Source organism: Wyeomyia smithii, chromosome 2 (assembly GCF_029784165.1).
Source record: "Wyeomyia smithii strain HCP4-BCI-WySm-NY-G18 chromosome 2, ASM2978416v1, whole genome shotgun sequence".
NCBI classification, from domain to species: Eukaryota; Metazoa; Arthropoda; class Insecta; order Diptera; family Culicidae; genus Wyeomyia; species Wyeomyia smithii.
Window position 1 is genome coordinate 63,308 of NC_073695.1, and position 23,654 is coordinate 86,961.

At 36.4% G+C, this 23,654-nt stretch overlaps 1 protein-coding gene across 5 annotated transcripts in view; it reads left to right on the forward strand.

Annotated features, from left to right (window-relative positions):
- Positions 1 to 454: 454 nt before the first annotated feature.
- The window catches only part of LOC129721488 (zinc finger MIZ domain-containing protein 1), an 82,445-nt gene continuing 59,245 nt past the window's right edge, over positions 455 to 23,654 (forward strand). Inside the window, exons 1-2 of one of the 5 annotated variants that reach the window (XM_055674130.1) lie at positions 455 to 1,013; positions 1,124 to 1,251. Coding sequence is in view for 1 of the 5 variants with exons in the window: in XM_055674126.1 (XP_055530101.1) it covers positions 8,317 to 8,391; positions 9,713 to 9,753 (116 nt within the window). In the remaining 4 variants the exon portion in view is untranslated. The other 4 variants (XM_055674129.1, XM_055674126.1, XM_055674132.1 and 1 more) reach the window with 4 other exon arrangements.

Here is a 23,654-nt window from a genome sequence, read left to right on the forward strand (position 1 = left end):
TTTACCGCTGATAAATTATGATATATTTCTGTTGCAATCAATATTCCAAAAGAACCCAACGCGTTTTTACAAAAAACATTACGAACAGTATTCGCATTTTTTTCTTTTAGTCGCTGTGTTGATGCACGTATAAGTTAATTTTCATTTCTCTCAATTTATCACATCGCACGAACGCTTACTCTCCCGTAGTGTTGTCGCTCAGCAATAGAGTATTTTCCAGAATATTTTTGCATTTACTTTCTGTTCGCACGGCAGCCTTGCCGTTGCTTTACACACACCGACTCTGACCATGTGTGCGTTCGTGGAACTCTTTCCCATCTGAGCTGAGTACGGTTACTCACTCAATCCGAACCAAAACCGACGCCAATCCGAAACCGAAGCGTCTCTTGATACTGGTATTATTTCTGACTGTTAAATGTACTATGTAGTGTCGTCTCGTTGCTGTGAATGAGGCAAATATCAGACGGTCTGTTTAGTCTATCGTTTACCTCTGTCTTAACGTGTGACCTTTGAGAGAAACTCTAGAAGTAACGAGTGATAGTTCCAATTGGGGAAATACTTCTTGTGGGCAACCAGAACTTATCTGGTGAACCAGCGAGAAAAACCTCTGATGGTGTGTACAACGAGCGCAAACAGTGGAAGCAGTGAGAGCTGAAAAAGGATGCAAGGAATTTTGAAAATTAAGTTGGGTAGGGCAGAAGCTGCATCTGTTTGTTCCATTTCCAAACAACTGTTCTGAATGAGTTGTGTTTAAAACGGTGTAATCGGATGCTTTGCTCACTCTAATAAAAATAAGAAGGGAAGTAAAAAATAGTGAATGGTGTGTGAAAAAAAAGTTCTAATGTTTCGGGGCTAAATAGAGAAAGATGAAAATAATAAACAAGTAAATAGTGGATGATAAAGTGCGATGAGTGAGCCTTGCTGAATTGCACTGAAAATACAGTACGCCACAACTAATAGTTCCGCATTTGTGCATTTTGTACCGAAATTTGGGAAAGCAGCATCAACATATAGTAAGTTGGAGAGTGGTTCACAAATTCCATCAAAAGTTTATCCTGCTGTGATTTGTTTGAAAAATTCGACAAAAGTTGTTTTCACGCAAAAAGTTTTTTCGATATATAAGTAAAATCAATCAATTAAACAATAAAAAATAAACATATATATTTAGTCGAACAAGTGAAAATAAAAAATTGTCAATTAGTGAATTTTACAACCAACCAAGTAGTCGGAGTTTTACCGTGGAAGATGTAGGTATGTGCAAATAATAAAATAATTAAATCACAATTTAAAATAATCTTAGTTATGCGTAAAAAAGTACATAAAAAACAAAAGTGAAAAATAAGCATGTTCAGTTGTTAAAAAAATGAATTCGAAAATTTTGGAAAAGTCGAATTCAAACGGAGTGAAGATTTAATAGCGCAGAAAAACGAGAATAAACTGTGATCGTGCGGATAAGCAATGCCACCAACAGAAAGTTTTTTTTGTAAGATTCGTGAATTCGTAAACCGCGTATCTGAGATTCAGTGCGAAAATTTTGTTTTCAGTATTGGGGTACGATACGATGTTTCACCAATGTAGACTTGTACAACGTACATACGAAACAGAACCTCACAGTTTTTGAGAGACTAATATTTTTAGTGAATTGAAAAAAAAATTATATAAAATGGTTCATCTCATAAAGGTGCGATTTATTCAAAAGGATTACCAAGAAGATAAACTATAATTTCTAAGTTATGTTCAGGGATGTGGAGAACCTGTTATTTACCTGCTATTGAGTTTAAATAGGAACAACGTTTAGTTTAGTCACCGAGTGTGGGCGACAGGTGGTCTTTCTGAAGCTCTCGCGTGCGAGCTTCTTTGGACAGCTGATAGAAAGAGGCAAGGTGGCAGTTTGGTAGCGGTATGAAGTAAAAGAACAAACGGCAGGTAGATTTTACAACAAAATATATGTTATAGATGAAGACAGTTCTTATATTGAATGTTGTCGATATTAATATGTATAAGAGTCGTTTGTAGAGTGTTTTCAGAGTATTCATTTTAGATAAAATGAGTTTGCACGAAAAACCAGCCAAACAAGACACTGATTACACTAGGCTCAGTTTTTACGTGAAGGACATATAGTCACGTAAATTGTGAACTCTGCCTTAAATACCGCGTAGTATCCCGAATCAGTGTGATACGGCCGCCTGTGTTTCGAATCTGAATATACAGACGTCAAGTCTGCTAAGGCGGCATCCATAAATTACGTAACGCTCATATGGGAGGGGGAGTATCCTTGAGCGTTACTATTTGTTACATAGGGGAGGGGGAGAGGTAAGATCAGCGTTACATAACAAAAAAACTCTGGAGAGACTTTTCAAAAGCGAGCATTTTTGTTAAGCAAATTCTACAACGTTACGTAATTTTTATGGGAGTGTTGGCGATGGCGTTACGTTTCGTTACATATGGGAGAATGGGGGTCCAAAAATTGTTTTTTTTTTGCGTTACGTAATTTATGGATGTCGCCTAAACACTTTCGAAAAGGAAAAAAACACAAGGTGGTTTCATTGTCGAACCAAGATGAAAATTAAGAAAAAGTAAAAAAAGTTAGATGCTATCAGTGAATATTTGGTGATTTTGTTTTAAAAATTCAACCGACCCTCTGGAAATGAATAAATGAAAATAACCTCTAAATGCGTTTCTGCTGTCAAAAGACCACGAACGCGGGTGCTGGGGTTAACGAAATGACCACGTGGTCTTGTTTCCTGAATTATAATTTCTAGAGAAACATTTCAAAAGGTCCTATCTGCTTTAATCGATCACTTTCATTCAATCACCACAACTTATTAAACACCTTTTATGACACGTTATTTACACAAGTTGATGGCGGAGGGATCACTCTTGCCTTCTGAACGAGAATCACACTTGGGAGAGTTACTAAAGCTGAACCATTACTCAAATCAAAAGACGCTCCGAAAAAACGATGAAAGCAGATAGGACCTTTTGAAATGTTTCCCTAGATTTATTGTTGCCACCAAGCTTTTGCATTGTAGAAATATAGAATGTACTAAAAGTTTAATAATAAACATGTAAAAATTCTCGTCATCTATGTGACAAATTTTAGGAACTCATTGCAAAAAATCACACTCTTCTACGCTAAATTTCATCAACGCTTAGTATCGTACAGAATCGGGTAGGTTCATCAAAGCAATTAATAATTGTTTGCAGGCTTTAGTTGGTAAAATTTTTCAAAAATCAATTTTATCATGTGTCCCGTTTTTCGAACTCATTTGTCCCGTTTTTATTCTGAGAAAATCTGGTCAGCCTAGTTACATCAAACAAATGAAAGTGACGAATCGGGAATAAAGTTGAAGTAAATACAATGGTAGATAGAGGAAGAGTAAACAAACTATCAATTTCTAGTTGATGGTGATTCAGCAGTTTGAAGATCGGATGTTCAACCATACTCCAAAACCTTTATGGGAGAACAACAAACAAGACGTCATATCCGGGTATGATGAACTATTGAATTTCCGTGTAAACTATTCAAACGTTTTTTATGTCAGTCAAATAAATAATATTTGTTCTGGATGCAGTAAAGAAGCTGGAATATTTGAAAAAAAAATGCAAGACCTGGATACAACTAAGTTGAGTACTTTCTACTTTCCTTTTTGTTTACAATGTTTCATGACAATTTTGGCAAAAAGTTCACGGTAAACCATTTTGAAAGCAAAAATCTTTCGGCTTAGACTGTGTATAGTCTTCTACAAACTTCAACAATAATCCACCAGGTAGGTAGTGGAAGATCGACTAGAGTAGTGGACAGAAAATGACTTTTTCCTTCTTGTCTAAATCATGGTTCAAGTCTAGTGGTTTGACTATCAATCAAGATGTATACCAGAACAGATGTTTGAACAAAATTTTATTTTTTCCATTTATCCCAAAATACCATATCGATGAAAGGTATGTGTTTAAGCCAGCTAAAATGTCAGCACATTACGTCAACAAAACACAAACGTTCCTGAACAACCACGACTCTATTTGTACCCTAGATATGCAACCCAACGAACCTATTTCAAAAATAACTAGGGATCGATGAACTGCAAACGATTTATTGGTAGAATCAAGAGATGCATTCGAAAAGTCGACGTGCAGACCGTACAACGCTTTTGTTCCAACATAATAAGAAATCCTGGTCGGAAGGCCGGTTACCAACCTTTCTCAAATGTTCATTTTTTTCGTTCATAATCAATGTATCTTCATGAGAAATAAATCCTTTCAAAATAAGTTCATTCACCTCTTTTTGACAGCAGTAGACAAAAAATCCAAATTTTCAGTTGTCACTCGTTACTTTGATCGCAGAAAATTGCATCTAATCTCATGGCATCTGGGCGAGCATGATTAATGTCATCAACAACCTCTGCTTGTTTGATTTGTTGACGAGGATCTCATATATTCTCAATAATCTTACACAATGTCACGCTGGTGGTGCTATCACAGCTCAGACGTCTCTGAAACTGGACATAATCGTCATCGTTTCTTATTGCGTACCCATCGGTTTCTCTTTTGCCTAAGCTGTTACTGCTACTGCGCCGCCGAGGTCGCATCGAATGACATTGCGCGAAATGTCGCGTGTAACACGAAACTTGTTTACCCCGGCAGTGGAGTACTTACTACTTATAAATGCGGAACTTGTAGAATAGAAGGTGGCATTTTAGTAGTCAGCTCATACAAAAAAAAAATCAGTTGCTGTAGACATTATCATTACAGGATTTTCTTCAAGAGAATAAATAAATTATTTTTTATACTGGAAATCAAACAAGAACTTTATATCCAAACAGAGATGGCATTATCCCTCTGTCTGGCACATGCTCGGTTAGTAAAGTTCGCACCTTCTCGGCCTGGTAAGATTTGCATGCATTTTCAAACATTTACCCAATTACCCGATTCTAGAAAGGTATAGCAATCACTATAAAAGCGGTTTTTAGCTGAACTCAATGGATTGTGTATAAAACATTCCACGACGCTCGATTAGTTAATCATTTTCTGTACGTTTATATTATGTTATGGCATGTATGTGTAAAATTCTTGCTCATTGTTTTCCTCATGTTCATGTTATATGGACGGAAGGCAAAGCTTAATGTCAGAAAATTAGAAAAATTTCCTTCGACAAGCAAATGATCGAATATTAACCAAATTTTGAAAAATTGTGTTGAATTGTGAAAAAATATCAAAAATCATGAATATACACTTTTTGCCAAATAATTGCCATTTGTGAGTATATGTGTGCCTGTGTGCGTTTGTGTATGTATGTGTTCATGTGTTCATGTTATGGCATTTATGTGTGAAATTATTGCTCATTGTTTTCCTCATTTTCATGTTATATGGACGGAAGGCAAAGCTTAATGTCAGAAAATTAGCAAAATATCCTTCGAATACAAGCAAATGATCAAATATTAACCAAATTTTGAAAAATCATGTTGAATTGTGAAAAAATATCAAAAATCATGCATATACACTTTTTGCCAAATAATTGCTATTTGTGAGTATATGTGTGCCTGTGGCGTTTGTGTATGTATGTGTTCAGATGTTGTTAGTGGGTAAAATTTGTTGTTTAGAGTGAAAAACAAATCCAGCCAATATTATCAAGGTGTATTTTTTTTCTGAAAATTAAAATGTTCGTGTAGTTCTATTTTAACAAATAATAAGTTCGAATGAAAAAGGCTGGGTCCCACTGCTAGGTGAATTAATTTGGGTTTTAGTTTATCATGTAATCGTAGGGCTAGAGCTAACGCCATATATATATATATATATATATATATATATATATATATATATATATATATATATATATATATATATATATATATATATATATATATATATATATATATATATATATATATATATATATATATATATATATATATATATATATATATATATATATATATATATATATATATATATATATATATATATATATATATATATATATATATATATATATATATATATATATATATATATATATATATATATATATATATATATATATATATATATATATATATATATATATATATATATATATATATATATATATATATATATATATATATATATATATATATATTATATTATATATATATATATATATATATATATATATATATATAATGATTAATGATTAAAAACATTAAAGACGTCGCTGCATTTCACTTCAATGACAAATCAGCTATTTAGGTTTCGACTGTTTTAGGATATATGGAGCAATTCGAATAGTTGTTATCGCGCAACGTGTTTGATTACTTCATTGCATTAGCTGAAAGACATGCGTCAGTCTAATTGATTACCTCAGCCCATGCATACTTTTCTGTACCTATGCCTTTATCACTAACCAAACAGAATTGCGCATTTCACTCGGCTTCGTCAGACTTTTCAATAGATAAAAACTCGAACTAATTGGCCTAGTGATGTGGTCTGACCTTTCTCGCGCGAATTTTATTATTGGTCATAGCAGGTTACCTCAAACACTTCAATCCTCGTTTAAAAGTTCGGCCAGATAGATTAGCATTTCTTTTTCACTTCGAACATTCTTCGTATTCCAACAGTGCAACTTCACCATCAAAGCAAAATCTAGATGCTACATTGTGTTTCGAACTTTTAACTTTTGTTGATTCGACACGGACTAGTGGAACAATCCTATTAACTCTAACGGTCTCAACCAGCCGAGATTCGAACATATGACGACTGACTTGTTAGACCAGCATCCACTAAAATCGGCGAATTGGTGATACATATGAATATATGCAGTGTATTTATTTTTTGAAGGACAAAATTTTTGTTTACAACTTTGCCGAAGACACTATACGGACCAAAGAAATATTTTTATCATTCATATACACTCGGCTCAGGATATACTCCCAAAGAAAAATACACGTTAGCACAAAGAACTTTAAGCTGACATATAATTCAAATTACCTGTGTCGAGTGCCCATTAATGATAAAAATATTTTTGTGAGCTAGGACGGTTTTTTTAATCGGTATAGTGTCTTTGGCAAAAATTTTTTAAACGGCAAATACACCTTTGCCGAAAATATACCTATCAAGAAAACCGTGGCACTAAAGCCGCCTTCTTTTCTGGTAAAGTTTAAATTTTTCTTATTTTATTTTTCCACGACCCAATCGAGGATCGATTCGAGCTGGAATTTTTTTCGACTCAGCACTGATGCACGGATGTACTTATCCTAAAACACGCAAAATTTGCCAAAAACGATATGGATAACGAATTCTCTCAACTAGTTGATCGAGGCCGCTATTAGCCCTACAAGCTAGCGTGCGATATTGTTGTTTTTTCTTTTTATTACCCACTGATTTTAGTTCAAAAGTAGTTGATTGAAAAAATCCAACAATGGAAAGAATGGTTTATGACGCTTTATTTAAACAGAAAAGATTAGAATAAAATATAATCATAAATTAACCAAAAAGGGCTGTAAAATGTTTCGCAAGTAAGGAAGAAACAGAGAAGGGAGAGGAAAAGTATTCCAAATTTAACGAGACTAAAGAAAAAACTTATTCCAAACTGAGCTTAGTTTAAAGTGCCCCAAAAAGCTCAGCTAACGAAAGAATGATCGAAATGATCTAAAAAGAAATATATTTCAGAAGCCAAATTTATCACACATATAGCTAACCAGCTTTAAAATTTTAACGACAGGCCAATATTTTTTTGGCAGAGTTCCATTTTTTTTTTTGGAAAACATCGTGTCCACATAGATATCTCCCCCCTACCCCACCCCCTCAAGTTGTCCACGTGGAATGTGGACAGCCCCTTATTGCGCTAGGCAGCACTAGACCTTCCCAGAAAACATTCTTGAAAAGTTCATCATCAAGATTCCTTTTTTCATGAAATGCAGAGGAACTATTCGTCACGTTCACGTTATTAGTAAAGTTATGTGCGTAAGCTGTTCTTTATACGATTTATTTGTGCAGAATGAAACAAACCGCGTCGTGTTGCTGCTTGGTAAAACTGTAAACGTTCTTTGCTAGCACTACGACATCCTGTAAGGGAACATCCATAAATGACGTAGCTCTCCCATCGCAGCATTTCGTCACAAAGTCAAACCTCCCACTAGATTTTTTTTTGTAAATTTTACTATCAAAAACTTACCTATAGTATTTGCTTGTATGATGCAGTGGCGTAATCAGAAATTATTTCTGTGTCGAAGAGGGGTAAATTCTTGAGAAGCGAAAAAATATTTTCACTTTATTCGAACAAGTCCCAAACATGCCGAAAGTGACAAATAACAAACAAATATCGTTTTGTTTTTAGATAGAATGAAGGCACTAAAGGAGAACATAACTAAGTTTGAATGGACTCCCAGCTTACTATTTATCCTGAGTAGGAAACAAGTGAGTTATTTGTTTTCAATTTCCCATCTTTTTGTGGTGGTTCTTTACTCGATCTATTGAACCGTAAGTGTCGCCTTTAGTAGCGTTAATAAGACATGTGTCCACAATTACTTTTGAAGAATCAATACTTTGCATGTATCCGCAGATCATTGCATACACTTTAGCTCTCGATATCGTTTTTTATTGTGCCATGAGCTGACGTTGCATTGTTGGGTGATAGCGCTATGGAATAAACCCCTCAAACATTAAATCGTTATAAGCTGTTCTATTCTCGTCCATGCAGCATCGCAGTCGCAGTTTGTTGCATGGTGAGCATACATTCAGCATCTTGCTCTGTTTTCTCCCCTGTTCGCCTCGATTTGGTTATTTATGTTGAAACGAAACCATACGTCACCATCATCTAGCGAAGCGGCAGTAGGAGTCAGAGTCAATGTCGTTCTCGTCATCGACCGTTCGAATGAACTAACGGATGCGAGAGCTGGCCTGAAAATGAGTGGATTTTTGGAAGTTTAATCCAATATAAAGAGTAGTGAATATTACGATTTTTAGATTGAAGGGTATACATATATAATATGAAATAAAGTTGTCTGTTTGCATGCAATGCTCGCTGGTTGTTGAATAAAACTATGTTGAATGGACAAAACGGCGTCGTAAACAACTCGCTACTTTTTGAAGGCAGTATGTATGATATCAGTTATTGAAAGATTTCTCAGCAACAAAATATGATATTTATCATTCTGTAGAAGTTCGTGTACGGTACTTATTAGACCACTATGACTGGTTACAAACATAAATTGGAATATATATATATATATATATATATATATATATATATATATATATATATATATATATATATATATATATATATATATATATATATATATATATATATATATATAAATATATTCAATGTTTCTCTAATGCAATATGATATTTATCATTCTGTAGAAGTTCGTGTACGGTACTTATTAGACCACTATGACTGGTTACAAACATAAATTGGAATATATATATATATATATATATATATATATATATATATATATATATATATATATATATATATATATATATATATATATATATATATATATATATATATATATATATACATATATATTCAATGTTTCTCTAATGCATACGTGTTTGTTATATATATATATATATATATATATATATATATATATATATATATATATATATATATATATATATATATATATATATATATATATATATATATATATATATATATATATATATATATATATATATATTCAATGTTTCTCTAATGCATACGTGTTTTTGTATGTTACAGTCAAGCCCGGTGGCTGAATGGATACATAGTCTGCTAAGCCAGTATGTATATGGCAATATATTCATATTTTACCAAAAGTATCTTTTTAAACCTGTACTTACCTAGCATTGTGACCAGTGCTTGATTTATTGTGATGTTGCACGGTTGTTTGTTGTATTTCGTACTTTATATGAGAAATTTCTAAAAATATAGTCCAGCAGGTAGGAACACGTTCTGCGGTGGTGTAACGGCAACGCATCTGACCAGAGATTAGAAGTTGTCGGTTCGTGTCCCAACCGCTTGACTATATTTTTCGAAATTTCTAAGGTCCTATTTCTCCAGTTAGTTTATTTTTCTATCGTAAACCCCACATTTACTACTGAAAATGAAAATTTAAAAAATGTATCATTTATATGTATGAAGCTTTCTGCTCTGCTACACTATAATGAGAGACCATCTGAATTCAGCGTGAAACAAGGAGACCCAGGAAAAAACCTATGCTCTACTATGATTCTACTAAAACTCGAATCCGTTAAGGAAAAATGCCACCTGAATGAATGAATAAATTTCAGGATTAACTATTTTCTATATTAACAAAAACAGTACACATAATCGTTTATAGTTAATAAGTATATGTACATTAAAAAATCGTTATTACAAAAAAACATGTAAAAATTAACACCCGTGTTCTGCAGATGGCGTCGAAGTTGATATCTTTGAAAAGTCGAATCAAACGACATGCAACAAAACTTGAGCGCACCTTATCCTAGAACAACATTTTTCGTAAGAGTTTCCGTAAGAACGTTTTCAATGCATGTTTACTAAATACTTTCGAAAAGGCATCAAGAGCAGGTTCATTTGACCTGCAAATGAAGATGGAAGTAAGAAAAAAAGTCAGGTCAACTCAGTGAATATTTACAATTGGAACAAAGGAACTCAACCGACACTCTGAATAAACAATTTAAACATGAAAAATCATTGAAAAACATAGCGCGTGAAAAAGACTTTGGGGAAATTTGCCTTATCTGCGTAGAAGTAGCCCCGTAAAAGTTGTCTGTAGGGTAGTAAAATTTTCATTACAGGTTTTTCAGCTTGTTTCTCGTCCCAATGCTACGTTTTGAAGTGGAACCTGTATGTATATCTTAAAAGATTTTTTTCTACCTGTTCATTTGATTCTATTTATCATTAAATTTTAATTATCTATTAAGAGACTATTTAGTTTAAGTGAATCATTCATTAATAACTAGTTGGCAATCGCGTTTTAAATGTACATGGTAGAATACGGTTACACATAAAAGCTTGGGCTATGTGCTATCTGCTGTTTATTCGACACAGACTTCGCAGGCAACTGTTAGCGTATAACACAACTGCGGGGCTAGCGCTACGGATTCTATTGTCTCTAACGGTCTCTTTTAAAAATAAAATCGAACATACAACGACTGGCTTGTTATGACACAAAACATATCTTGTTTCTTGACAAATGTAATGCTATGTAGATTGCATTTGTCTAGAAGCAAGATGTCAAATGTGTGTCAAATACGACGGTAAGGTAAATTGTTAAAACGAAATAATGAGTTTGCTTTAAAAAAACCGTGTTATATAATTGGAGTATATGTTTGATTTTTACTACCTATGGAATAGTAAACCTCTAAAAAGAACAGTTTTTGAGTTTCAACGCGTTTTTTCCTAAATGATGTTATTTGATAAAAATGATAAAAAGAATTTGTTCGTGAATTTTGTCAACAATTGATAAATTAGTCCAAAAACCAATGAAATCACAACCGCCTCAGCCCGATATAATATTGAAAACGAAGCGAAGCGCTTCGAAGTATTTTTCTATTGCTGGTATTGTTTCTCACGTAAGAAAAGACGTGCTTCGTGCCACTCCGTTTTCAGTATAACATCGGCCTTACACGACCGCCTCAAACTCTACATCACTGTATGAATATGAAACGCTTTGATATGCGTTTCTCACACTACTTTCAATCGATCAACGACAGCGTCACTGCGTTGGGATCGACAGATATTACATATTGGCTGCTTCTGGTCTGGAGATACTCGAATGCGTGTTTTTCTATACATTCGTATAAAACGCGCATATTTAGGACATCGTCAGACACAGAACCGTGGCAAGTGTGTCGGTAGAAAATCGAAAATGTGGAAATATTTTTTCCCTTTTCGATACACTGTTCTACGCGACCTGGTTCGTGTGCGCCTCGCCTTCTCTTGGGCAGTGCTTAACGGCCTTCGACGGAGCAAATCTAGTTTGTAGTCTGGGTAAACATAAAGTTTTTTTCTATTAGCTTTTTTGCTCAGTTCATTTGGCTTGTTGAAAATCTTCTGAGAAATCATAGCTGTAATGTTTTATAAGTGTACGTTATAATTTCGATTCTTTATATTATGTAGAACCCATCGGCATTGATTAACAAAATGGATTTAATGTTTCGCTACCTTTCCTAAAAACAAATTGTGAGCACTTTGTCATAGTTTTTTTTCTAATATTTTTATTTCAAAATATTAATTAGCCACTGTGATCATACATACAATGACCATTAGCGTACCGTCACTAAGTTATCATTTAGTTCTTGTGTGCGGTTTTGGTCGGCTCACTGTCACGCTTTGTTAACATTTGTTTTTCATATCACACGATGAGTTATATTAAGACTCGATTAAGAATACATGATTTTAAAAAAAAAGTTTAGACACTTTGCTTAATATTTTTAACATTTTTTTTTTTTTGTGTCATGACAAATCTCATTTCAGTGCTGTGATATCCTAAAAACTACAAGGTTGTTGCCATGAATACTTTGGCTCTAACAGTTTTCGCCCATTCGGAACTCAAACAAACGATGTGTTGGATTTTTGTTAAACCAGCATAATACAATAATTTGAAACAAATCTTAAAACAAAATTTTACGAGTATTCGATATTATCGCTTACAATACCGTCATTATTTGATAATAAAACGGCGTTAGTGGTATATATAAAGACGATTTAATTTCTCTGTTTCGGCTTGGTTTTGACAGCAACGACTATATGTAGTGTATAGTCCCCGTAATGCTTCTTGGTGACAAAGACGAGATCACGCACAATCCGGTTGGAACTCCCACGCTTGCGCTTATTTCCGTTCTTGGTTTCCTCAACATCATGTCTGAGTGACTCGACTGCATTATAGTCTTGCTAGAAAAGGTACATATTTCTTCATCTTTACTCCTCTGTCTGCTCTGCCTGACACAGATGAACGTTCTCTGGTTCTTTCGCTTGCTCGGCTGCTATTTGCTACATACCGTAAATGGATGTCGCAGTTTTTATTATTCTTCTCGGGTGAGACTATGCCCATCCAACGGCAAACGCGCGCCTTATGCCGTGTACAAATATTGAATAATAGCTGATAACCTTGATTCAGCTGGAGCGAGTTTTGCTCCAAGTATAGTATGTTGAACTGCGTTTGCTAGTTTGTTGATGCTGTAAAAGTAATGCGAGCAAATTTCGCCTGACCAAGGAACTCCACTAGATGGGTCACTTCGATTTCCCATGACACGGATCGAAGGTGGCTGGTCACACATCGCTGACTTGTCCCACTTTAATTACTTATACTCGAGCCATTGGAAAAAAGAAAGAAATAGCTTCAAAACTGTATGTATATGTATATATCCGAGATCTTTGTTAAATTTTGAAAGTCATTGTTTTCTTTTCATGCATCTTCGCGGCACCAACTTTTCCCTCCATCAACTGTCTTAGGCAAATTTTATATTTTATTACGTTTCATTTTACCTTACCCGCTTCATTCACTAGGTGCTTAGCTCAGGCTTCTTTGCCTCCCGTTTTTCTTGAAGTTATTGAACGCCCAGCCGTCGTATTTTTCTCGAATGCCGGTCGAAGTCTGATTGTGAAATATTTTTACTTTCAAAAAGCTTTATATACTTTCTCATCGTCACTACCCTTCTATCTTTTTTCTCTCGCATCATTGCAAACCTTGCTGTTAGACCGTTATAGCATGAGCATCCAGCGTGCAAAAAATCATGCTTACTACCAGATCTGTTTGATCGCGATTTGGACTTCCTAGCTTCGTTTCGTCGAACGGAACAGGTATATATTCAGCGACCAGGAATATTTATTTTAGCTTTTTGTAAAATGGTAGTTTTTTCCGAAACTATAAGGTTCATTCGGTAGTTGGCTCATCCGACTTCTATTTCTCATCACAATAAGTTACCGAGAGCAACAGAAACACGAGACTAAACGAAAAATGTTGTAAGATCAAATTTTGTTATGAAATGCATCATAACTAGGATCAAATAGCAATTGAATTAATTTAGGTATAGTAACAAAAAAGGTTTGGATAAAAACTGATCTTTGAATATTCTCAACCGTAGACCTACGTTGAAAAAATCGACTAATCTTACGTTAGTGGGTTTTTAGACCCATGTATATTTTGTATGGTAACCTATGAAGAAATTCATGTAATATAAGAAACACATATTAGGGGCCATCCACATACCACGTGGACAACCTGGGGGGGGGGGTTTGTTATGTCCACGGTCCATACATTTTTCTTAGAATTTATATGAGCAGTTGTCCAAGGGGGAGGAGTGGGGGGAAGGTTCAAAATCGTTTAAAATCTGTCCACGTGGTATGTGGATGGCCACTTATTAGAATCGTCTCCTCCGTGAAACTTCACAAATTCTTTATTTTTTTTTTTTGCGACTTTGAAGCATATTTGTTATTACTACCAGCTGAAATGTCTTTATCAGTCGACTTTTCTGAAAACCGACTAATTTCTTCATATTTTATTTATTATTTTTTATTCTACTCAACATTTCAACAAAGTTTTTTCTTTCTTCGTTTGAAATAAGCTACGAGTGTAAACAACAAAATCACAATGAACTATGGAATGCCATATCCATGAAAATACAACTACAATATGACGTTCAAGCAACAAAGTAAGGAAATTTCAGCCAAATATTATAATCGTTTCTGGAAATATCGATTCCCAAAAAAATTGGGTCGAAATCCCCAACGTAGGTCTACGGTTAAAAACACTTGATCAATTTGGTGCAATGAGGATTCAACTTCGGGTTTTATTTACTTTTAAATTTTCATATTTTTACTCAGGGGCGACTCGTCCATAGGTGCAACCTGTGCATTGCACTCGAAAACTCCATGCAAAAAATATATTTCAATCGCAAATTTATACTAATATTTTATTGGTTTTTAGTTTCACTTTCAAACAGTAACAAATAGAATGACTTGCGTGATTACGCGGACATGATTGTGATTACTTTCTCAAACTGCGATTTTCAAAATCTGTAGTTGAACAGGTAGGTTCAAAAGCCACGGGTCGCCCCTGCTATTATTGATGTTTATTATAGTGTAACAGCCAAAGAAACGCAGAAGCTGGAGTAAAACGTAACATCATCGTTGTTTTAATACAAGATTCTGGAATGGAGCAGGAAATTTGATAACAACATGAAAACTGTTGCAAGATCAAATTATGCTACTAGATGCGTTGTAACAGTAACTAGGATGAAATAAAAAATTTAAAGGGTATCCCAATCATTCCCTCCCAAGCACCGTACTGTATAGTTCTCTTACTAATGTTTCGATTGATTAATTTGCAACATGAAGCAGGAAAAAATATGATTGATGGAATTTATCGTTGTTGCTCCCATTGACGGGACAGGAGCTTCAGCTTACCCTTATATTTTGACTGTATATACTTGTGCACTACCATGTCATTTAGTATACCGTAGCTATGAAAAGCAAAACTGATCGTAAAGAAATAGAAACCTGTTGACATTTAACTCTAACGGTTACTCGAATGGTGCTGCGACTGCTGTTTTTGTGCAAGATATTGCAATTTTTTGATTGTGTGCGATATTTCTTACGTTGACTGCAGCTTACTAATAAAGCAACTAACTGACTGACTGCCGCCAAGTCAATGTTGTCAACGTAGACATTTTCCCCCTGTGCTTTACCGACTCTACAGCCCGTAGTAGTTATACTATAGTAAATAAATAGAAAAAAGGGGAGATGACGAAAAGACGTTTGGCAAGTTAATGTAATAGTAATTTGCGCAGTGATTCGCATCTGGTGAACTGATAGTAGCTATCACATTCGCCCAAGCTGAATGATTGTTGTAGAGTTTTACATAAAATATTGTGGTTTTCAACATCAAATAAACAAAGTACAAAGCTGGGATAATTTGTTGTCAATGAAAAACTGTTTGAATAACTGTTCTAATGTCAAAATAGCCAGTATCAATTGTCAAGTAAATATTCATAGTATGAATAACGATAGAAGGCATTGGTTCGCACAAATAACCTTACTGTATTCCACTTGTTTACTCGAAGGAACGCTTTAAGTATGTTGATATTCGAGACTTAATTGTTAGGCCATCTTAGATTGTTTCTCAGAAACCGGAAGTTGCCACTTTAAAAATCAAAATGCCGTCTGAAGGCGATTTCGGTCACTTGTCAAAATCTTTATTCCAAAAATATCCATTACGAGAAAAGGCGCAGAGATTATCGGTCCTCAAGGTTTGTTTTTTTTCTTCCGAGAATTGAATGGTATGTGCTAATCTATTTTAATAAGGCGGCATCCATAAATAACCCAATGCTCATAAGGGGGAGGGGGGTATTCTTGAGTGTTACAATTTGTTACATAGGAGAGGGGGGAGGTAAGATCAGCGTTACGTAACACAAAAACTCTGGAGAGACTGTTCAAACACGAGCATTTTTATCAAGCAAATTCATCAACAGCTAGGAGTGGGCGAGACGGCTCTTTTGCAAGAGCATCCCCGAACCACTCACTCACAGCTCCGAACCGACTCATATAACGGCTCATGGTTCACAATGTTTCACGAGCGTTGACAGTTCGTGTTGTCTCGATAAACTTCGGGTTCGTGCGAACCATCAGTTTCGCTCTTTTATAAAAACCGGTTCATATGATCGGCTCGTGAGCCATTCGCCCATCCCTATCTACAGCGTTACGTATTCATGAGGGGGCGTTACGTTTCGGGGTCCATAAATTGGGTTTTTCGCGTTACGTAATTTATGTGAGTCGCCTAAATAATAGATTTTGATATAAAATAGATTTTGCATGTAACTTGTATGAAAGCCAGATTACACCGCTTGATCGGTGGATTCATTCTAGTTTTCTCTAATTGCAAACGCATTCTTTAGCAAGTAACTGTTGTGGATTGGTATAAACAGAGCTGCTATGCATAAATATTACCCTATGACCATGATAGAACACAAAATATATTTCTTTTTATTTGATTTGCCTTCGTTAGTAAATAAGCCGTTGCGAACCAGAGTGATCTATGTGCCATCGAGCAAATTGTTCAGAAGAAGCAATTTTCGAAAAATCTCTGAATAAAATTCTGTTCAACGGATTCTTTCAAACAAAATGTTCTAATATAAAAGTTATGAAATGGTTTAACATTGGATTACATAAAATTAACAGTTTTTTGCGAAATCGGTGATTTTATCTCACCAATGTACATAGACCAATGTACACTCTGACTTCATATATATATTCACTGGAAACCTCGAATCGTTTCGGAACAGAGTGGTCAATGTACACAAACCTGGTAAATGACAATGAAAATGACGGTAAATCGTATAAAATGGCTAGTGTCACATGTTATATGATACATATAGCATGTCACATGTAAGATGTCACGTGTAACATTACATGTAACACAAAATGTTACATATTACATAATATTTTACATGTTACATTTTTCGTGTTACATAACGTGTAACATATTCCGTGTGACATGTACAGAACAAGTGACATGTTACTTATCAGATGTAATATGCTACATGTTACGTGTTACATGATAGCATTGCACCGATTTATGTACATAGACCACTCTGTTCCGAAACAGAATGGCCATTCTGTTTCGGACGCAATCTCAACATGGTATAAATCACCTTTAAAGTTTGATTTTTTGAAATATTTTTGATCTCCAAGTACAGTTTTTTGTGTAGATGCGGAATATGCAAAAAACTCATTTTCGAAAAAAATGGTCTTTAGACCACTCTGGTTCACAACGGCTCAAATGTACTATTAGATTTTCTACGATAATTTGAAACTATTCATTTATTAATCTCTTTGAGGCACTTTCAACTGAACTGTGATCAAGTTTTGGAATCAGTTTCATCCAGAAGTCTAGAATCACGTTGTTGAATTTGAAATAAAATTTAGCTTTGCTAAATTTGAATCACTTTCTTTTTGGCTTCTTCCTCTCGGTAGAATTACTTAAATAATTTAAACCAAACTCAAGATCATTTTCTATATTTCTTTGCTGTATTCCAGGAGGGTTTTCAAGCATCCTTAGCTATTTCGGAACACCTGGATTGCTTCATCCCTTTTTCATGATATTTTTTTATGTTTTAAGACGAATTTTTATTTATTCTGTTTCCTTTGTACCTAAGAAACATTTTCCAGCCCTTTTTGTCAATGGTTTGATCATATTTTATTCTGACTTTTGCTGTCCAATTGATTCGTTCTAAACCATTATTTCCAGAAAAAAATTTCTAACCTTCAGAGATGTTTCGCAACCATTCTGAGCTGAATTCGAAATCCATTTTTTTTTATTCTCTTAGCCTTTCGACATATTTTCAGATGTGTTGAGCTACATCTATGTATAACTTTTTCTTGAGTTTGGTCTTTTGTCAGTTATTAAGTTATTAGATACTAGTTTGAGGTTTTGTTTAAAGATTTTTCTGCTGCTTCGTAAGTTTGTTTTTTATTAATTTTGAACTTTGTGGCCTTTTTTTGTACGCTTTTGGTTATTTTCAGCAAAACATGAAATCGCGCACCTATATTTTTCAGAGTGGTTTCAGCTGAATTCGTAGTTGTTCTGGTTTCTTGAGTTGAAGTTTGAAATACGTTTGATAACATGCATGAAAGTTTTGGAAATGATTATCGGCTTCCATTTGTGAATGTTATGTATATTTTGTTGCTCTGTTATTGTTTTTTTTTTCAATTTTCATTTTTAGGACTTAAACTATAACTTTGTTTTTGTTTCAAATAGGTTCAAACCGTTTCGAGAAAATGTTATAATTCCTTTTCATTTTCAATTTTTTCTCACCTTCGACACATTTTTAGATTTTTGGTCTTTTCCCTTAACATGTTTTAAGTCACTGAAAGTTATATTCAAGATTATTTTCGTTTTGACTTCTTCTGGATTTTGGGAATGTTTTTCAACATAAACTTTTGTATGCTATCTTTCTACCTTCAAGGAACATTAGTTTTTGTGGGTATTTTGTGATAAATTTTTGATAGTAGCTGTCAGCCTTTTCCTGACGCTCAATCGACGAAAAAATCCTGCAACATTTGAAATCATTTTTGTTTTTAGTCTTTTCAAATTTCGAAACAAATTACAGCAAAATTTAGAATTCTGCTTAGCCTTTTGGTGCGTTTCTCAGCCCTTTAAGGCTGAATTTTATGGGATGCTTTTCATTTATAGTTTTTCTGACCTACGTGGTTTTGAGCTGGATCTGAAATTCGCTGACATTTTTTTTGCTTAATCACTAAATTAATCACAGAACTTTTGAATACTTTTCAAATTTTGAATGTAGCTTCCGGTCCTTTTCTGACACTCAATTAACAAAAATTTCCTGCAACGTTCGAAATCATTCCGAGTCGAACAACCAAGCGCATCGGTTGTGTTTATCGGTCGTCTCGATATATTCGCAAAAAGTAATCGAATAAAAGGCATCGCTTGCCCGGTCCCGGTCTAACGAGTGCTGTGCAGTGCAAAATAATTCCGCTTTGAAGGTCATCCACTATTGTTTGCTTTGTTGCTGCGTAGCTGAACCGCCGCTGCTGAACCGATCGTTTCGGTGTTTAGCTGTGTTGAAGACAACCAGAGCTACAAACAAAGAAGAAAGTGTAAATCAGCACAGCTGCCGGCTGCCGGCTGCTGCACTCGAAGACAACTGGAGCATCGCTCGAAATCAAGAAAAGGTACGTGTTTCTTGTCGGTGTTAGGGCGCTAGCCTTAGCACAATGGAAGTCGATCCTCCGACACCGAACCCTCCTGACCCTGTCCCTCCTGCTCCTTCCCCCGCTGTTCACTCTTCAGTTCCCCCTCGTGCCAGGCTCTACCTTGACGAAACAGCAGGTTCACGTTTCGTTGTATATTTCCGGCCAAAAGCAGGACCTAAGTCGAAATCCCTGAACATATTACAAATTTCGAAAGACCTGACGTCACGCTTCAAGGCCGTGACTGAAATAATCAAGGTCAGACCAAACAAGCTCCGTGTTGTGGTCAATGACCTGAAACAGGCCAACGATATAGCTTGTTTCGAGCTCTTTACTCGGGAGTATCGCGTATGCATACCGGCCCGAGACGTGGAGATCGACGGCGTCGTGACCGATCCGAGTTTGTCCGTCGAGTGCCTCTTGAAGGATGCTGTAGGCTGTTTTAAAAACAGCAGCCTTCCTGAGGTTAAGGTATTAGAGGTTAAACAACTGCGATCTGTGTCGCTCGTCGGCGACAAAAAAGTATACACTCCGTCAGACTCGTTTCGTGTCACGTTCGCCGGGTCTGCATTGCCGAGCCACGTCTTGATCCACCGGGTTCGTCTTCCTGTGCGCTTATTTGTACCCCGTTTAATGACCTGCACCATTTGCAAGCAGTTAGGTCACACAGCCGCCTACTGTTGCAATAAGGCACGGTGCGGTAAGTGTGGAGAGAACCATGCCGACGATTCCTGTAGTGCGAATGCTGAAAAATGTATCTACTGCGGGGAGAATCAGCATGAGCTCTCCACATGCGCGGTGTACATGCAGCGCAAGGATAAATTGAAACGGTCTCTCAAAGAGCGTTCAAAGCGTTCTTACGCTGATATGCTCAAGAAGACCACGACCACTTCTACCATAACAGCGAACCCCTTTGATCTGTTGTCTTCAGATGAAACCGACTCTGACGAACCACTAGAGGGAACTTCTTTTGCCAATCTTGGGGAGTCTAGAAAGAGGAAAAATCTTTCCTCCCCTAAGCTTCCCAGAAAAGGTCCTAAGATTTCCCAAAGTGGAAAGAACAGTACAACCAAAACTAAGGGTGCTACGGAAAAACCGAAGCAAACCCCTCCTGGGCTTGGCAATTTAAAGTCTTAGAAGGAGTTCCCAGCACTTCCAGGAACATCTAAAACCCCAGTTGCTCCTATTGCACATCCAGTTGACAAAACAAATGCTGGATTGGTGAACTTTTCTAATATTGTGGACTGGATTTTCGAAAATTTTAATATACCTGATCCAATTAAAAACTTTCTTACAGCGCTCCTCCCAACAGTTAGATCATTTTTGAAGCAGTTGACTGCCCAATGGCCCCTCCTTGCAGCGATCGTATCCTTCGATGGCTAATTCAACTGCTAATTTGAAGGATTCTATCTCTGTTTTACAGTGGAATTGCAGAAGTATTTTACCAAAAATCGATTCATTCAAAGTTTTGATAAATAAAAACAAATGCGATGCATTTTCCCTTTGTGAAACTTGGCTTACTTCGAATACTGATCTTAACTTCCATGATTTTAATATAATTCGCCTTGATCGAGACACCCCATATGGAGGAGTACTTTTAGGGATTAAAAAGTGCTATTCTTTCTATCGTATTAACCTCCCCTTGATTCCGGGCATCGAAGTTGTCGCATGTCAAATGACAATTCAAGGTAAAGAGCTATGTATTACCTCAATATATATTCCTCCCAGAGCACAGGCTGGGCAACGGCTGCTCTTTGATTTAAAAGAACTTCTACCCTCGCCACGTTTGATTTTGGGAGACTTCAACTCTCATGGTGTGGCTTGGGGTTCCCCTTACAATGATAACCGCTCCTCTTTAATCTATAACCTTTGCGATGACTTCGACATGACTATTTTGAACAACGGTGAAATGACACGTATCCCGAAACCTCCAGCGCGCCTAAGCGCTTTGGATCTATCCTTATGTTCGACGTCGCTACGGTTGGATTGCACATGGAAGATAATCCTCGATCCTCACGGTAGCGACCATCTGCCTATTCTTATATCAATTACTAACGGGTCAACTCGCATGCGACCAATTGACATTCCGTATGACCTCACACGGAATATCGATTGGAAGTTATATGCGGAAATGATTTCAAAAGCGGTCGAGTCGATTCAACATCATCCACCACTTGAAGAATACAACCTCCTCACGGGCTTGATTCTCGACGCCGCGATGCAAGCCCAAACGAAGAAATATCCCGGCGTAACGATCAAAGAACGGCCTCCCACTCCGTGGTGGGACCAAGAGTGCTCCGATGTCTACACGCAAAGATCCGACGCGTTTTTGGCCTTCCAGAAGGGAGGTATACCTGGCGACTATTTACGGTATTCGGAGCTTGATACCAAGCTTAAAAGCTTGGCAAAAGCAAAGAAACGCGGATATTGGCGTCGGTTCGTGAACGAGACGTCGAGGGAGACATCGATGAGCACTCTTTGGAACACAGCCCGAAGAATGCGGAATCGCGTAACGGTCAACGAAAGCGAGGAGTCTTCAAGTCGGTGGATATTTGATTTTGCCAGGAAAGTATGTCCGGACTCTGTTCCTGAGCAAAACATTGTTCGCGATGCGTCTCCGGGCCACGACGCGATAGAATCACCTTTTACGGTGGCAGAATTTTCAGTTGCCCTCCTGTCCTGTAACAATAACGCGCCTGGGTTAGATAGAATCAAATTCAACTTGTTGAAGAATCTACCCGGCAATGCCAAGAGGCGCTTGTTGAACTTGTTCAATAAGTTCCTGGAGCAAAACATTGTACCGCAGGATTGGAGGCAAGTGAAGGTGATCGCCATCCAAAAACCAGGGAAACCAGCTTCTGATCACAACTCTTATAGGCCGATTGCAATGCTATCCTGTATCCGGAAATTGATGAAAAAAAAAGATACTCCGTCGTTTAGACCATTGGGTCGAATCAAATGGTCTACTATCAGATACTCAATTTGGCTTCCGCCGTGCCAAAGGAACGAATGATTGTCTTGCGTTGCTTTCAACAGATATTCAGTTGGCGTATGCTCGCAAAGAACAAATGGCGTCTGCGTTCTTGGACATTAAGGGGGCTTTTGATTCCGTTTTTTTTTTTCTGTCCGGAGAAGACTGAGATAGTAGTTTTTTCTAGGAAGCATGAACCTGCTCAGCTCCAAACACAATTAATGGGTAAAACGATTTCTCAGGTTTTGTTACACAAATATCTTGGTGTCTGGTTCGACTCTAAAGGCACCTGGGGTTGTCACGTGAGGTATCTGATGAAAAAATGTCAACAAAGAGTGAATTTTCTTCGTACAATAACCGGACAATGGTGGGGAGCCCACCCAGGAGACCTTATAAGGCTTTACCAAACAACGATATTGTCTGTAATTGAATACGGGTGTTTCTGCTTCCGCTTCGCAGCAAACACACATTTGATCAAACTGGAGCGAATACAATATCGTTGTTTGCGTATCGCTTTAGGATGCATGCAGTCGACCATTGGGTCGAATCAAATGGTCTACTATCAGATACTCAATTTGGCTTCCGCCGTGCCAAAGGGACGAATGATTGTCTTGCGTTGCTTTCAACAGATATTCAGTTGGCGTATGCTCGCAAAGAACAAATGGCGTCTGCTTTCTTGGAAATTAAGGGGGCTTTTGATTCCGTTTTTTTTTTTCTCTCCGGAGAAGACTGAGATAGTAGTTTTTTCTAGGAAGCATGAACCTGCTCAGCTCCAAACACAATTAATGGGTAAAACGATTTCTCAGGTTTTGTTACACAAATATCTTGGTGTCTGGTTCGACTCTAAAGGCACCTGGGGTTGTCACGTGAGGTATCTGATGAAAAAATGTCAACAAAGAGTGAATTTTCTTCGTACAATAACCGGACAATGGTGGGGAGCCCACCCAGGAGACCTTATAAGGCTTTACCAAACAACGATATTGTCTGTAATTGAAT